This window comes from Zootoca vivipara, chromosome 8, assembly GCF_963506605.1.
Source record: "Zootoca vivipara chromosome 8, rZooViv1.1, whole genome shotgun sequence".
In the NCBI taxonomy this organism is placed as follows: domain Eukaryota; kingdom Metazoa; phylum Chordata; class Lepidosauria; order Squamata; family Lacertidae; genus Zootoca; species Zootoca vivipara.
In genome coordinates this window covers 41,861,949-41,878,225 of record NC_083283.1, presented here as the reverse complement: position 1 = coordinate 41,878,225, position 16,277 = coordinate 41,861,949, and the positions used below count along the sequence as shown (strand labels likewise).

The 16,277-nt window shown below is 38.6% G+C and overlaps 1 protein-coding gene across 2 annotated transcripts in view; it reads right to left on the bottom strand.

Moving 5' to 3' along the window:
* Window positions 1–637: 637 nt before the first annotated feature.
* The window catches only part of LOC118089915 (desmocollin-1), a 31,927-nt gene continuing 16,287 nt past the window's right edge, over window positions 638–16,277 (bottom strand). The window contains exons 8-17 of one of the 2 annotated variants that reach the window (XM_035125051.2): window positions 15,862–15,996; window positions 15,275–15,460; window positions 13,601–13,860; window positions 12,673–12,812; window positions 10,352–10,564; window positions 10,006–10,254; window positions 8,585–8,712; window positions 6,894–7,169; window positions 6,306–6,351; window positions 6,079–6,224 (exon numbers count right to left, since the gene is read on the bottom strand). In XM_035125051.2, the coding sequence (XP_034980942.2) occupies window positions 6,316–6,351; window positions 6,894–7,169; window positions 8,585–8,712; window positions 10,006–10,254; window positions 10,352–10,564; window positions 12,673–12,812; window positions 13,601–13,860; window positions 15,275–15,460; window positions 15,862–15,996 (1,623 nt within the window). In that variant the 3' untranslated portion in view covers window positions 6,079–6,224; window positions 6,306–6,315. Of the gene's footprint in view, window positions 6,225–6,305; window positions 6,352–6,893; window positions 7,170–8,584; window positions 8,713–10,005; window positions 10,255–10,351; window positions 10,565–12,672; window positions 12,813–13,600; window positions 13,861–15,274; window positions 15,461–15,861; window positions 15,997–16,277 lie in introns of both variants that reach the window. The other variant, XM_035125052.2, reaches the window with a different exon arrangement.

The window sequence follows — 16,277 nt, the reverse complement described above, 5'->3', positions numbered from 1 at the left end:
AACAAAAAATCAAGAATTACAGCTTTCAAAGCAGACATTTTTTTCCTATCCACTTACTGTTTTTCCCCCATATAGTAGGTGCTGCTACTTTTGAAGTTGTCAAATGTTTGAGGTTTTGGGGATAGATACATTTTTATGTTCTGAATGATTTAAGGTTGCAGCAATTGTATTTCTGGTACAGAACTATACAAAGTTGGGAAATATCCTTTTGAGGCTCCCAGGTGTTGTCTTTTCACACATCCATCAGTTCGCTGCAATGACAACTGTATATCTTCTCCATCCTATCGGTTCCATTTACTTCCAAATACATTCGGCAGCTTACCATTTTAAACGCTTTTTTTCATCGTTGTGATGAAAAGTGTGATCTAGAAAACCTGCAGGACTTACAAACTGCCCAGCCATGTTGCCAGTGGCTAGAAACTGGGCCTAGTAAACCATCATTTCTGGAAAACAAGGCTATTATATGGCCCAACATCTATGAATGTCTGCCATGGGTACTGGTTGCCATCTGGACAACTTAGAAAAAAGAAGTAGTGCTATAGATTAGGCAAGGAATGAGCCCTGGTGAAAAATCGGCCCATATTTGCAACAGTACCTGCTAGTGAGCATCAGACAGAACACGTAAGAAATAAGCAAGTTCTATAGTAGGCCCCTTTTATTTTGAAATAAAAGCTACTTTATTACTCTTGTACAAAATGTATTTAAAATACGAAATTAAACAAGATGTTTACACAACAAGACAGTTCTTGAGAAGAACGACATTGGGAAGAACAAATCATTTTTCATTTTGAGTCAAAGCATTTTGTTGGTGAGGTAAAGAACATAAAAGATGATATGTACGTATAGCCTGTAAAGTTATAAATACTTAATACAAATCTCTCAACTTTACATGTTAATCATATGTTATTTTACATTTTTATCTCTCCAGGCCAGGAAATTTTATAATTCTGTGGATTGCCTGGTATACAGGTGAAACTCAGAAAATTAGGATATCGTCAAAAAGTGCATTTATTTCAGTAATGCAACTTATTATTTATTATTTTTCTTTTAATTTTTACAAATGATTTATTTTGGAAATTCCACAGTAATAAAACAAATAGTTACAATAATACAAAAATAAACATCACTATTACATTTCATTAATTACATTACATTTATAATTGACCCGCCTAACGACAAAGAATTACAATTACAACAAATAAAGGCTTGACATACAGTGGAACCTCGGTTTATGAACACCTCGGTTTATGAATTTTCGGTTTATGAACACCGCAGACCCATCCGGAACGGATTAATTCACTTTCCATTACTTTTAATGGGAAAGTTCGCTTCAGTTTATGAACGCTTCAGTTTATGAACAGACTTCCGGAACCAATTACACCCATGTTTCAGTTTATGAACGCTTCAGTTTAAGTACTTCACGGACCCGTCTGGAATGGATTAATCCACTTTCCATTACTTTCAATGGAAAAGTTCGCTTCAGTTTATGAACGGTTACTCCGCGGACCGTCTGGAACGGATTAATCCACGTTCCATTACTTTCAATGGGAAAGTTCGCTTCAGTTTATGAACGCTTCAGTTTATGAACAGACTTCCGGAACCAATTGTGTTCATAAACCGAGGTACCACTGTATCTTGCTTTGCATGTCATGCATCTTTCTCATATATTGGTTTTACCTTTTAAGTTGCATTACTGAAATAAATGCACTTTTCAACGATATTCTAATTTTCCAAGTTTCACCTGTAGGAGTTCTCACAATTTCTGCTATCAGACAGCCTTTCCATATCAAGCAGACTGCCACAGAACTTTGATGCATTTTAAAGAAGTGTTTGGCCACATTCTAGGGTACACGTGTGATTCATGCAGAATGCAAACAAGATCTGTTATGCTCCATTTGAGCTGCACACTGCCATGGAAGGTGGATAGTGTTTGACACCCTGGCTTTTAGACAGGCTTGTCCACCATTATTGATCATCAAAGACTCTTTGATAAACGGATGCAGCTAGGAAAGGCAGCATTTTTGCACACCGTAGTAACAAAGAAACATTACAAATAACATGATTAAATTAATGCTTTGCAATTTAAACAGATGCTTGTCATCTTTGGGATTCTAATAGTTTGTACCCAAAAGAAGAGCAAGCAAATAGGGAGTAACTGGATGAAGAGGCAGAGAAATAACCCAGTCCAAAATGCTAAAAACAATTACCTATTAATATGTTGCATTAATTTACAGCATTTTGCCTCAGTGCTCAAAGGACTTTACATAGAGTGCCTCAGCATTAATATGGAGGGCACTACTATTAGCCCACCAGATGTAATCTAGGGATCTGAGAGATATTGGGTTGCCTCAGGTCATCTAGTAAATTTACAGGTAAGTTAAGCTTTTAACTGGGCACATCTCACTTCCAACTGCTCAGAGCAATCCTAACTCCAGATCCATTGTCTTGAGAGGGTCAGGACATGTGTGTGTAGATAGATAATCTACACCAGACCCCTGCCCAACAGCACAAACCAACAAAGGTTTGCTAGTGGCATATCATCCACTACTTCATTCCCCACTTAAGATTGTACTCTTCACCAGAGAGATAGCTCAGTTGGTAGAGCATCAGACTCTTAATCTCAGAGTCATGGGTTTGAGCCCCACATTGGGCAAAAAGATTCCTGCATTTCAGGAAGTTGTACAAGATGACCATTGTGGTCCCTTCCAACACTGTGATTTTATGGTTCCTTTTATATACATGAACTAAATTAAGGAAACAGAAAATATAGTGTATGATTTGGAGTCCATATTATATTTCATGGTGTTTTGTATTTAGAAGAAAATCAATAGAAATATTAATGTTTATATTACTTTATAATTGGCTTTTGCAGTTTTTATTGTTTTGTTTTTTAAAATAAAACACAAATAGATTTGTAAGACTACCTTGGTTTCAATAAATACAGTCAACTCAGGATTACCAGGGGGTGGGTAGTGACAAGTTTGGAACCCAAAGCTGGTCTCCATTTTAAAACGACAGAAAACTTCTTAAAGTATCCTTCTGGAGACTTCCATTTTCTCAAATAACTTTGAACAGGTTTTTCTTAGATATTTAAATGTTACACAAATGAGGGGAAAGAGCTGAATTGAAACCTTCTGTAATAGCTCATCAGTTAATACTTTTATGTCATACTGTGTTTTCTTTTCAAGAAAAGCCCCTGCATCAGATTTATAGCTGTTGTGACTCAGTGCAACACCCATTAACATTGCAACATTACTTAGGCAGATTTAAATTGATGGGTAAGCTAGCCCAACATACAAAAACTCTTTCTCAATAAGGCGTAGCTGCTACTTTTGCAAGCTTGCATTTTAGCAGAATTAGTTCAGAATACTATATACTTAATTTGCTCTTAGATTTTGCTTTATACATTGATATATGAATTATTTGGAGTGTAAGATACAAACAGAGAAGCCTGTATTTCTGTTTTTATTTTTTCTCAAAGCTTAAAAGTAAACCACAAAACCCATGATTTCTCCCCCATTTTCTTTTTATATTATTATAGCCAGGAAAAAAACACCAAGAATGTAGTATTTGATACAGCCCATTCATTCATCTTCTTTCTGTTCCATCAGTTTTTACTTCTTTTACTTTATGCCTTTGTTTGGGGGCTACAATCTACCTAAGGTTATTCAGTCATCCATGTTCCACTGAAACAAATGCAAGAAGGTAGTCATGTGTATATTAAATCCCAATTATTTCAATGAGACTTCATCACAATTGTAAACTGGTTGAGGGCTCTGATGTCCAAAGTAGGACCTGTTTATTAATAACACACCCATGTAAGCCAGTGAGTGTTAAGTGTGAAGAAGTGACTTCAGCAGTCTGTGCATTAGAAACCCAACCCCTGAAAACACCCTGAACCTAAAAGCTATATTATTGGTAAGTTAAGGCCTTGTAATGCTTTACAACATTTTGAGTATCTTCTCTGGATTCTGCAGATCTAGAGAAATATGTCTGTATGGCATAAAAGGCTTGAAGACTAATATAAGATGTACTAGGAAATAGACTATATACCAATTTCACCAAAGTAACAGGATCTTCAGTGTTTAAGATCCTTAGTGCACCAGAAGAATCAAACTCATTATTCTATTGTTGCAGCAACTTCATGTTATCCCTGCTCAATGGCACTGACATGAGCATAATAAAGCACAAAAGAAAAGCCTAAAATAGCAACTTGATGAGAATGAAAGCCTTTCATTTTAGCTCAATTAATTTCTAGCAAAGAAACATCTGTTTTTTAAAAATCACCTGATTAAGACTATGACGTGTAACATCAAAACAGCCGCTACAGCACACCTCCTTCCCTTTATTTACAATTCAAAATTTCCAATACATTTCTCTTGAATTCCCAAACAAACTGTATGTATACAGATGTATAAAAAATATCAGTCAATGTTTATTCCATCAGAACCGTATACAACAGGCACATTCATGCATGTAAAGTGCAAAGCACCAGTCACTACGTGATAACACAGAATCAGCACAGATCATACCTTCGTTGCTCCAAGTTCAGCTCCCCACTTTTCCTGAGATGGGAGGAGTCAACAATAAGTAGTGCCTGAACGCTAGCGATTTTCTCCAGTTCCTATTGTAGTATTTTAACACCCAGCTGTATTAGAGTGGCAAATACAAGTATTATACTTTGAATTAATTTAAAGTCTTTTGGGGGAAACTGTGGGCTTGGCAAACATTTTCAATGACATGTGAATGTCACATTTTAATTTCTATACTTATTCCTCCAGTGGATTTGAACATACAAGCTAATGCTGTCAGATTTGAGGAACACAAAAATTCAGTACAAAGAAAAATGTGTACATATATACATCAAAACATTTCACTCTCTTCCTTCTCTATTTACCAGTTTAGGAGCTTTGGCCTAATTAAACTCATCTAGCAGTCCATACAGCATAGCCTTCTCAACTCCAGTATCACTGCAGCTGGTGAGGTTGGAGCTGAGCCAGGTGAGCTTTGCCAATGCACCTGCACGGACTGACCTCACTACTACTGTGCTCCATGCATGCATGCTAAAGCAATACTAGCGTTGACATGGCCAGCTCTACTCTGCCATTACATATATGCTAATAATCAGTGCTATTTTTCTAGAAAAAGAGGTGCCAGAACTCACCATGAACACCTCCCTCATTCTCATAGAATGGCAATGGCGCCCACCTGAGAGATGGCAGAACTGAATTCTGGCGAGTTCAGGATTTTAAAAAGCCCTGCTAATAATGAACACATTCTCCGAGTATCAATCATTACATAATCAAAGCAACACTGTCCATACTCCAGAAGGAGGTAATCGTCAGGTTAGTAAATATGCTTAAAAAGAAAAATGGAGAGGGAGAATCAAAGCAGCCCAATGCATGAGTGCTCAGTAGCCACAATAAGCTGTGTTTTTGGGGAACTGGGACGGGGGGGGGGAGTATTCTAGAAAAGGTAATGGCTGGCTGCAAATTTTGTTACAGATCCCATTTTAAAAAATACTTAGAAACCCTGTTTTTTGTAAGAATGTAAGAAATGAATAACTATTTTAACATTCAGCAATAGTATTGAGCGTTTATTCCTATAAAACTAAAGGAAAGATTCAGATGAATCAAACCATGCTTGCTATAACCCAGACCCAAACAGCCAGAAATTTTTGAAGCTCAGTTCTTAAAATGATAAAGAATACATTTTGCCTCCCTGTAACAGCAGATACAGAGAACACTAGAAACTCTGTTGCTATTTTGAAAAGTTATGGGACTACAATATTGACTGTACATTTGGTTTAAAAAATACTTTTTGGTGTAAATCTAAGGCAGTACACACATAGGTACGTCAAATAGCACAGAGTATCCAGCACAGAAAGTTTGATATTGACAAACCTAATGTTACAACGTCTTCTGATTAACTACTCCCACAAGAAAGGGCGGGGCATAAAAAATATTTGTATTCAAGTTGATATCCTGTGGAAAGGGCGACAATTCTCTGCATTGTTGTCAGCACATTTATCTCTTTATACAGGTTTCTGCTAATGTCCTAAACTTGGGTTCCAGCTGATCTAAAAAGTCAAGCGCCTCTTCGTCTTGCTGATCAGTGCAGCAGCCTACAGAGCCAGCCAGCGATCCTCTTCCTTCATAATTATATGAAAGGACATAGTCTTCGGAATGCTTGTGCTCTTCGTCCTGTCCACAGAGATATACCTTCTGCATAGGGGGAAAAATTGGGTGTTACTTGTTTTCTTAAACTAACCTGAACATGACATAAAAATGATTTCGTGGATTTACCTTTCAATGTTTAATTTTTAATCAGAGTGTGTCCTCTAATGGGTTCCTATATATAAAAAATGCACATGATTGGTCTATATCATTCATTCTATGACGAATTTAACAAAATCAGACCTACTGATCACATACGTAATAATCAAATGCAATGAGCTTCCTTATCAGTTTTTTAAATGTTCAAATAAAATGGGGGGGGGGAACCTTAGTTATATATTACTTATTACAGGGCAGGCTCAGTTTCTGGAGCCCAGTTCATAACATATACAGTTTCTTGGGCAATATTACAGCCATTAATATAAACCGTGGTCAATATTGGAGGAATAATGAAAGATGACGTCAAAGCAGGAGAGAATCACTACAGGAAAAACAAGTTAAAACAGATATAGGAAACAAATACCTGGTCAGGTTACATTTTCTACATCCAAACACTAAAACTAAAGGATTGCTTTTCACATTCCAAGCTGCAGGGTGATTTCAAAGTAAATCCTAAACATTTGCTTAGAACATATCACCCATAGTTGCAGGTGATTAATATTATATCCAGCTAAGAAGATGTGAGGTCTGAATAAAAGTATGTTTAACAGTGCTTACCTCAGTTAGGCGAGGGTGTGTAAAATTTTGCCAATCTGAATAACTGTATCTATATGCATCCATCGCAGATTGTCCATATCCTCCTCTTCCAGATTCTAATGTCTGATGTCCCATTTTAACAGATTCTAGGGTCTGGTGTCCTCCGCCCTTGACTGATTCCAGTGTCTGGTGTCCCTTGACCATCTCAAAGCTTTCCTGTCCTCCAGTTTTTACTCCAAGAGTGCCTTGATCATAAGTAACCATGTTTCCTGTTTTCACAGGAAGTATATTGGGGTCCTAAAAAGAAAAAAACAGCAAAAGAAATACATTTGGGTGCTTGGGAAGAAGGAATTGGACGTTATAAGAAACCACGGAAACAAGGAATGCCATTTGGATTTCTGTATTCCCTGCTGGGTATTCAGTCTTTCTAGTAGGTATACAGTGGAAGCCAATTCATATTAACCATCCCTGATTTTGCTTAACATTAAGTAATAGCTCCTGTTTATCCCCCTCCACTTACATTTGTGACAGACATGGGCAACTTCTGTGGCCCTGGGATAAATGAAATTGAAAATACCCCAACTCTAAAGTCCTCCCTACACACAGAGATGTTCAGGATTGGAGTAATTGTTCTCTGTTACCCATTGCAAAATATCATAACTATTTCCCCAGTGGAGGATGAACACTCAGAAAAGCAAGTGACTCTATTAACCTTAGCCTAGAAAGTGCAGCTCAACCTGACCTGTTAAATTCTGGCTAAAATGGGTGTATGTGCAGAAAGAAAACTTGAACTGCTCAGTGTCTCCTTTTCTTTTCTTGAGCCATTAAAATACTTTTAACTGAAATAATAAGCAGCTTTCCTTTAAGCAAATGTGGTAGCTAATGCTAAGTACATTTAATATTCTATAGTTGTGTGCATGATATAACATTTCGCTAAGTTCAGTTCTCTCATCCAAGCTTGTTAAGAATTAACAGTGTCAAATGCTTATTACCATCCACTATAGGAATCCACTATATACTGTGGTGTAAATATGAATTTAAACTCCAATTTTAAAATTAACACAGTAATCAGCAATACATTAGCCCTATTTTTTATTCTTGAGATTAATTGGCTGAGATACCATGGGATTTATATTAGTTCCAGCATTCAAACTACAACTAATTATCTCCCCGAGAACCTTATATATAGTCTCTCCTTTTGTCCCATTCTCCTTCTTTATCTCCCTTAAAAGCCAAACTACCATAATAGCTTTTTAAAAGCATGTATATTGGTGGCATTTAATTTCGAAGGTGAGGCAGTCTTGATGCAGTGCTGCTTACCCAATACAGAATGGGGACCCAATGCCAAAAATTGTCTTCCCCATTGCTATTTGTTCCCTAGGATTGTGACATCATCTTTAGGGGTAAATAGCAGCCAGGAGGCTGATAGAATACCAGTGCTTGCAAGGCCAGTTTTTGTTTTTTTAAAAAATAGTTGTTTAACACAACATGTAGTTTGCTATGTCTTGTCATTCCATATAATTAGAATGCCTTCACTCTCAGATTCTGTTCCCATCTAGCCCTCTCTGCTTCAGCATTTAAACAATATTAAAAAATTTTCACTTTCTCAAATCAAGTTCCCTCCCCCTCCTTCCACTTGCTCTGAAGCCGTTGTGTGTTTGTGTGTGTGGCATCTATTGCCCAAGAAATAATGAGCAGACAAAACAACTTACCATTACTTCTTCACCAGGTGCTTCAGTGTTTGAAATGATCAAGTTCTGGTTAGCTAAATCATCACACACATGCTTACTGCTACTCACAGGTGCAGCACCGCAACAGCCGCAAAGTGTTATCAGGATTACTGGAAAAGCGGATGGGGAGAGGCAAAAGAATCAGACACAATAAGGCATCAGTGCATCCACATATTATTATTAGCCTTTTATTTCTTAATATTTTTACCACCCTCTTCCTCCAAGACGGCAGCACCAGCAGTCTATACCCTCTCTCCACATTTATGCACACAATAGTCTCATGAGATAGCTTAAAACAGGATAGAAAATGAGTGGCCCAAAGTGACCTAGCAAGCTTTGTGGATGACTGGGGATTTGAACTTGGGTCTCACCAACCTAAGTTCAGCACTCTTAATTACAACCCACACAGGTTTTCTTTATGAATGCTCAGACCCAGTGTTTTGGGGTAAAAAGTAAAGTGCTGGTATTCATAACTTGGTAAAAGTGTTGCAGGTTCCTGCACAAAATGTCTGCCATGGACAGCAAACCATACCAGTGAGCACAATCACAAAAACCCGCAGCTTAGACCTAATAATTTTTTAAAAAAAATTTGTTTCCAAGAAAGCTCCAGACCAGTTTCAGTAGAACTTGGAGTTGACACTGATGTAAGTCACCTTACCATAAAATGCAGTTAAAAGCTTAAAAAAATTATTTCTTCTTTTTTTTTTTACCTATTCAAAAGCAACCACCACAAACTATTGCAGTATTTTAAGAATCAGAACAAGTTTCAGCACTTCTCATTAGTTAAAACCAAGGCACAGTACTGTTCACATCAGAAGCAAAAGCTAAGAGTAGTCAGATAATCCACTGGATGTCTAAAATCATTCAAATGAACAGTTTTATCCTGTGGAAAGCATATGAGCTCTTTCTCCAATATGTTCACTAGCTGAAAGGAAATAATTAGGCAAAGGGAGCCTACCCCCTAATGTCTATTGCTTGAATTCTAGATTTATATAATGACTCCATACACTCAGTCCTGGCAACTGACTTGGAGGAGATAGCCAGGCACAAGCATTTACTTGTATCCCTATCCAACTAGGGATACACCTATAGAAACCTACTTCAATATGCAGAGATATGCTAGTTGTATTGGGGTGCCTATGCATTTAAAGAAAGGAATGTTTATGGGACTTAAAGAGCCTTAAGTACATTTGACATTTAAAAAAATTATTAGTTCTTTTATTGCCTATAGTATCATTTCAATGCAGTATTTAATGGACAATTGTTTACATAAATGAATGAAATAAGCCATCTTCACAGCTTTGCAAACTTCAGGTGTCCAAAGCAGTCTTAACAATCTTATAACATACCCCTTCAACTTGCCATTCATGGCAAATGCTACATTTCATATAAAACATACTTACATAATAGCAACAAGGATCCCCCAATCATTGCAAGGATGGCCCAAAGACCAAGAGTCACATTAGGAGCCTGACGTCCAACCGGTGGCACCACCCGTGGCCAATAACGGCAATCACTAGGGGTGGTGCAATCACACATAATTACACGAACTTCAGTGATTCCACCTTTGCCTGCACGATCAGTTACCATCACAGGGATGTCGTAAGAACCAAATGGCAAGTTCTCTGCTGGTACCAGGTATGCAGAGTTTTCTGCCAAAAACGAAACAAAAACACAACTCAGTGGTTAACATTATTTCAAAATCATTAATTCCTGCAGATGCAAGAAATTTAGGAATGCAGCACACACCATCATGTTGTGTCAATCTCCACTGTGGGATCATGCGGTCAGGAAGAGTAAAACTGAAAGGGGCTCCATGTTCAGGTAAATCAGCATCCACAGCAGTAAGGCAAACTGGTTGTCTGTCTCTGCAAATTATGTACTCCGTCTTGGGAATCACTGGGAAATTGTCATTCTCATCTATCAGATTAACCACTATTACTCCAGTGCCTGTTTTACCACCTAGGAAATAACAAAGAATGAGTTATGGCCTTACAACTTAATGCAGTTTCCATGATTTAACATATCTTTGTCCTACTCATAAGTTACACTTCTGAAATTATTAATTTTACTATTTCCAACAGCAGTGCACAACAAATTCTTGCAAGGAAACTCACCCAAACAATGGAATCTGAGATGGGCTCAATAAGATAGCCTGTGCCCAAGATGGATCCCACGCCTACATACTCAATGTTAATTACAAGGCATTTCCAGGTTGATGTCCGTTTTTCGACTAGCATTCATTAGGAAAGGCATTGCTTTTTAAATAACAGAAGAGTGAACCGGGTCCTTCCTTTCTTTGACACAGAGGCCTGGGAAAGTTGTGTGCACCCCTAAGAGTAAGGCATGTGCCCACATCATGTAAATGGACTGAAAGCAAATCCAGAGGCTTGGGATATTCACATAAGACTTTGAGCACCCATGCCAGCCCCTCTGGAAACAAAATAATTTTATTATTTGTACCCCCACCCATCTGGCTGAGTCTCCCCAGCCACTCTGGGCGGCTCCCAATCAAGTGTTAAAACAATACAGCATTAAATATTAAAAACTTCCCTAAACAGGGCTGCCTTCAGATGTCTTTTAAAAATAGGATAGCTGCTTATTTCCCTTGACATCTGATGGAAGGACATTCCACAGGGCGGGTGCCACTACCGAGAAGGCCCTCTGTCTGGTTCCCTGTAATCTCACTTCTCGCAATGAGGGAACCGCCAGAAGGCCCTCAGCGCTGGATCTCTGTGTTCAGGCTGAACGATGGGGGTGGAGACGCTCCTTCAGGTATACAGGACCGAGACCATTTAGGGCCTTAAAGGTCACTACCAGCACTTTGAATTGTGCTCGGAAACGTACTGGGAGCCAGTGTAGATCTCTCAAGACCGGTGTTATGTGGTCCCGGCGGCCACTCCCAGTCACCAGCCTAGCTGCCGCATTCTGGATTAATTGAAGTTTCCGGGTCACCTTCAAAGGTAGCCCCACGTATAGTGCATTGCAGTAGTCCAAGCGGGAGATAACCAGAGCATAAACCACTCTGGAAAGACAGTCTGCGGGCAGGTAGGGTCTCAGCCTGTGTACCACATGGAGCTGGTAGACAGCTGCCCTGGACACAGAATTAACCTGTGCCTCCATGGACAGCTGTGAGTCCTAAATGACTCCCAGGCTGTGCACCTGGTCCTTCAGGGGCACAGTTACCCCATTCGGGACCAGGGAGTCCCCCACACCTGCCCTGTCCCCCCAAAACAGTACTTCCGTCTTGTGAATGGCAAGATTTTCTTGTAAATTGTGGCAGTTTTATTTTTATACTGAATTATGAGGGAAGCAGTGCTGGCTGAATCTTCCCTTGCTTTGTAAACCTTACATGTGGATTTCATTTTAATGTGTTTCATAGTTTGTTGATGTTATGTAATATTCTATGTGGCCTTATGATATATACATATACATAACCCATGTACAAATGTATATATGAATATTTTTTTAAAAAAACCTACTAAGAAACCTGGTTAAGAAAATATCATGGCTAGCTTCAAACATAGTTAACACTGGTCCCAACGTTAAGCTTAACCATGGTTAATGCTGGCAGGGGGGAATCCACAATCATCAAAGAAAGGCCAAGGAACGAATGCATGGGTCTGTAGGCTAATCTTAATTTCTTAATTGTGGTTAAGCATCCAGAGGCACAGCATGAGCACTGACTCTAATTGTTCATTATTTAACTTATTTTGAAAAGGGTTTGATAGTATAGACAACAGTATTATAAAGTGATCATACTGAGCTATGGTACACCCAATAAAAAAAATAAAAACAAATAGGCTCCACCCCTGGCAAAAGAAAAACCAGACCCAAAATGAGCCCTGGGACTAGCAGTGTGATTTCCCTCCCTCTCACTGGAGTCAAGGAACGGTTGAGAAAGAATAAATGGAAGAAAAAGCTTCCCCCACTTTTACACACTTCCCGCCCCAGCTGAAGCTAGCAAATACAGCTTTGGATGTGGTATTTGCTCTGCCACATACATATTCAGTCGTTTTGTAGGCTACTTAATTGCACTTTTAAATCTATTTATAGTATGTAATACTCACTCCTGTCCGTTGCAGAGACTGTTACGTTACACTGGTAGAGCTGCATTTGTGGTTGCTCCCTGTCTAGGAGTCTAGTGGTTCTGATCTGACCTGCGTTGTCAATGGTGATCCAGTTACAGGGATCATTTATTATTCTATAACTGTTAGGAACAAATACAGTTGTTAGCAACAAACACCAAAATATATGCTTCATTATATCTTAATGGTTTTTTTATGCATGGTGCAGTTAAATAAGCTGGTACAAATCTCCGTGTTGCACCATCACACAGCAATGGATTCTCAAGCAGCCTCAAACTAGGTTGTAGTCTTTAGTATATACGTAAGAGAAGACATTTCTATGGTTCAGAGTGTTTCCCTGCTGTGCTGGTGTCCAAGAAATTTAGATTATACTTAGCTCTTCCAACCTGATCTGCTCCCTACTGGCATTTCTGGCTATACTCCACGAGGATGGCAGTACCATCAGGCCAGCATAAAACTCACAGAATGAACCCAATACAAATCCACATTTGTTTGTTTGTGTAATGTGCAGATAGCCCTCAGTGAAGTGGTGCAACAACAGAGGTACAACAATGTTTCTCCATCACCAGTAACAGCTGGCAGACTGGGATAGAGCAGCACTGCTTGCCTGGCTTCCCAACATGGAGGTTACTGCTTTTAACAAAGAGGGGAGGGTGAGGTAGCAGGGAAGTTTGGGCAGTGCAGGTACAGCAGCAGAGCCAATCCAGTGCTCTGCTTACACCCACTGACCTCATTGCCACATCACCCCTCTCCCTTGGTTTTATGCAGCAAACTCTACATTGGAAAGCAATGTACTGCCTGATCCCACCCTGCTCTGCCAACTGCTACATCTGTGAATCAGACGGTTGTATTAATACTAATACTAATATAACTAATAGTATAACATGAATTAGGCAACAAAATACTGTACATTATGCCTTCAGAATTTCCAGTTTCTGGGTCCCTTGCTGTGTACTGGCCAACCATCGTTTCAGCAGGCAAACATTCCTTGATGTCCAAAATTAATACACAAGGATCAAATACAGGGCCTTCGTCCATATCCCGCACTTTGACAACAACAACGCAAGTACTTGTAGAAATTGCTCTTGAATTTGGTGGTAGGAAATAAGGTGCTTCATTATTTACAACAATTTCCAACTTTCTCTCCTTGTTTCTTTCGTAGTCCAGCCCCTGGAAAATAAATAAATGTGTGTTTGTCAATTGCAAGATTTTTCTAATATTCACAGCAAAAACAGACAATTAGGGGGGGGGGGTGATTCCCTATTCAGAAGCAGGTTGTGGATGGAATATCTCTGCCTCCCAGATAGGTTTGTCAATGAAGTAAGGGTTTTTATTGGCTCTTTTGTCTGCTGGACCAGAAGCCCACTTCTGCCCCTGAACCTTTTCACTTGCCTTAAAACAAGCATAAGGGACCCACAGCCTGCAGGCCAAATTAGGTCCATGAAGCCAATTTCCCACAGATGATATCATGGTCTCAGCTATACAGCTGCAAATAAAACATTTTAAGTGTGTTTTAATTGCAATATACAATGTGACACTAGGTGGCAATGGTGAGCCTTATGGAAAATTCAATGTATTTTTGAGGTCCACTCCCTTAGCATTTTATGTAAAGATTTTGTGCTTCTGAAAAGCCTGTTAATATCTCATTCTTGTACAGAGGTGGTGGTATTTTGACAACATAAGCAATGGCACTCAAAGCCTGAACATTGGGAATGATGGTACAGTTTTACGTAATGCAAATGCATTGTGAGTTTCTTACTTTCCCATACATCTGCTTTAAAATGAAAATAATAAAACATCTACAATGGCTTGGTTCACATAACATGCTAAACCAAATAATAATTAATAATAAAAAATTATTATTTAATATGCCACCCATCTGACTAGGTTGCCCCAGCAACTCTGGGCGGCTCCCAACAAAATATTTAAAAGCTCAAAAATAAAAAACTTCCCTGTACAGAGATACCTTCAGATGCCTTCTAAGTGTCGTATAGTTAATAATCTGTTTTGACATCTGATGGAAGTGTGTTCCACAGGGTGAATGCCGCTGCCAAGAAGACCTTCTGCCTAGTTCCCTGTAACTTCACATCTCGCAGTGAAGGAACTGCCAGAAGGCCCTTGGAGCTGGACCACAATGTCTGGGCTGCACAATGGGGGTGGAAACGCTCCACTCTGGCTTAGCACAAACAAGTAAGCATCTAGGGTCTCAGAGAGAAGTTCACAGCTGCTTTGTTTCTACCCAGCACTTCTTGCTGCTGTGTGACATTAAGCTAAGGCAAGGTTTAACTTAGTGTGTTTTCTGAACTGGGGCTTGTGATTATGTTCTTAGCTGTAACCAAGATTTGACTTAGCATGTCATGCAACCACAGTCACTATGTGATCAATATACAGATTGGAAAATCATTGCTGAGAAATAATTATAAATTTAAATTCAGGGACCTCGGTGCTGCTACATAAGGTCAGAGGTGTTAAACTCTGCTGAAAATTATTACCCACTTCTGTATTGCTCAGTATGATTGGAATTATCATAATACTTATTAAACTATATTCAATTCGATATAGAAAAGCTGTGAAATATAATTACCTTTTCAACACATAGTGTACCAATATTTGAATTAGGTTCTTTTACAATTTTGAAAGCACCATCTTCATTTCCCTTTATAATGTTGAAGGTAGCATGCCAGGCAGGTGTTCCAGGTGAATCTTTGTCTACGACACCGATGTCCATTACTTTTGCACCAACTGTGTTTTCATTAACATATGCTTCATACTGAAATGAACAAGATTTTCAGAAATTTATTTCAAAATCATATGGTCACCACAACATAGTTTTCTATGCACATGCTGTCATATATGTTTTTGCAAATTGCTATGGATTGATAAATTATAGCCTTAAAATATTAATGCTTAAGATATAATGCAATAATTAGATTAAATCTTTGCCAGCAATTGAAACAAAGTGTGTGCCTTTATCTTTCTTATTGATAAGGAAACAGAGCCCAGCTTCTTAACCAGGGCTGATGCAATTAGAATAAAGTTAAAAGTTGCAGGCTTGGACACATAATTATGCAACTCATGCAAATGACAAAAACAAAATAAAAAGAGAGAGGATGCAAAGAGAAGATCTTAAAATGAAGAGTAATGTTCTAAGTCTGAAGGAAGCAAACATACCATGCTGTGCTCACACATGGGTGCATGATCATTTGCATCATCAACTTCAATTACAACTGTTGCAGTATTGCACAAACCAAAGGGCTGGCCTCCCATATCTCTTGCTTCTACCAGTATTGTGTATGTCGTTATTTTCTGAAAAGGAACACAGCAAACAGTATATGGATATAGTCCAATATAAACACAGTAATGGGAGGGGGAGGCCAATGGAACACAATATCCTCTTAATACTGACTCTCTTTAGTCATATTGTAATAAATAATAATAATAATAATAATAATAATAATAATAATAATATTTATACCCCGTCCATCTAACTGGGTTTCCCCAGCCACTCTGAACAGCTTACAGCACATATAAAAACATAGTAAAACGCCAAACATTATGAACTTCCTGATATAGGGCTGCCTTCCAAT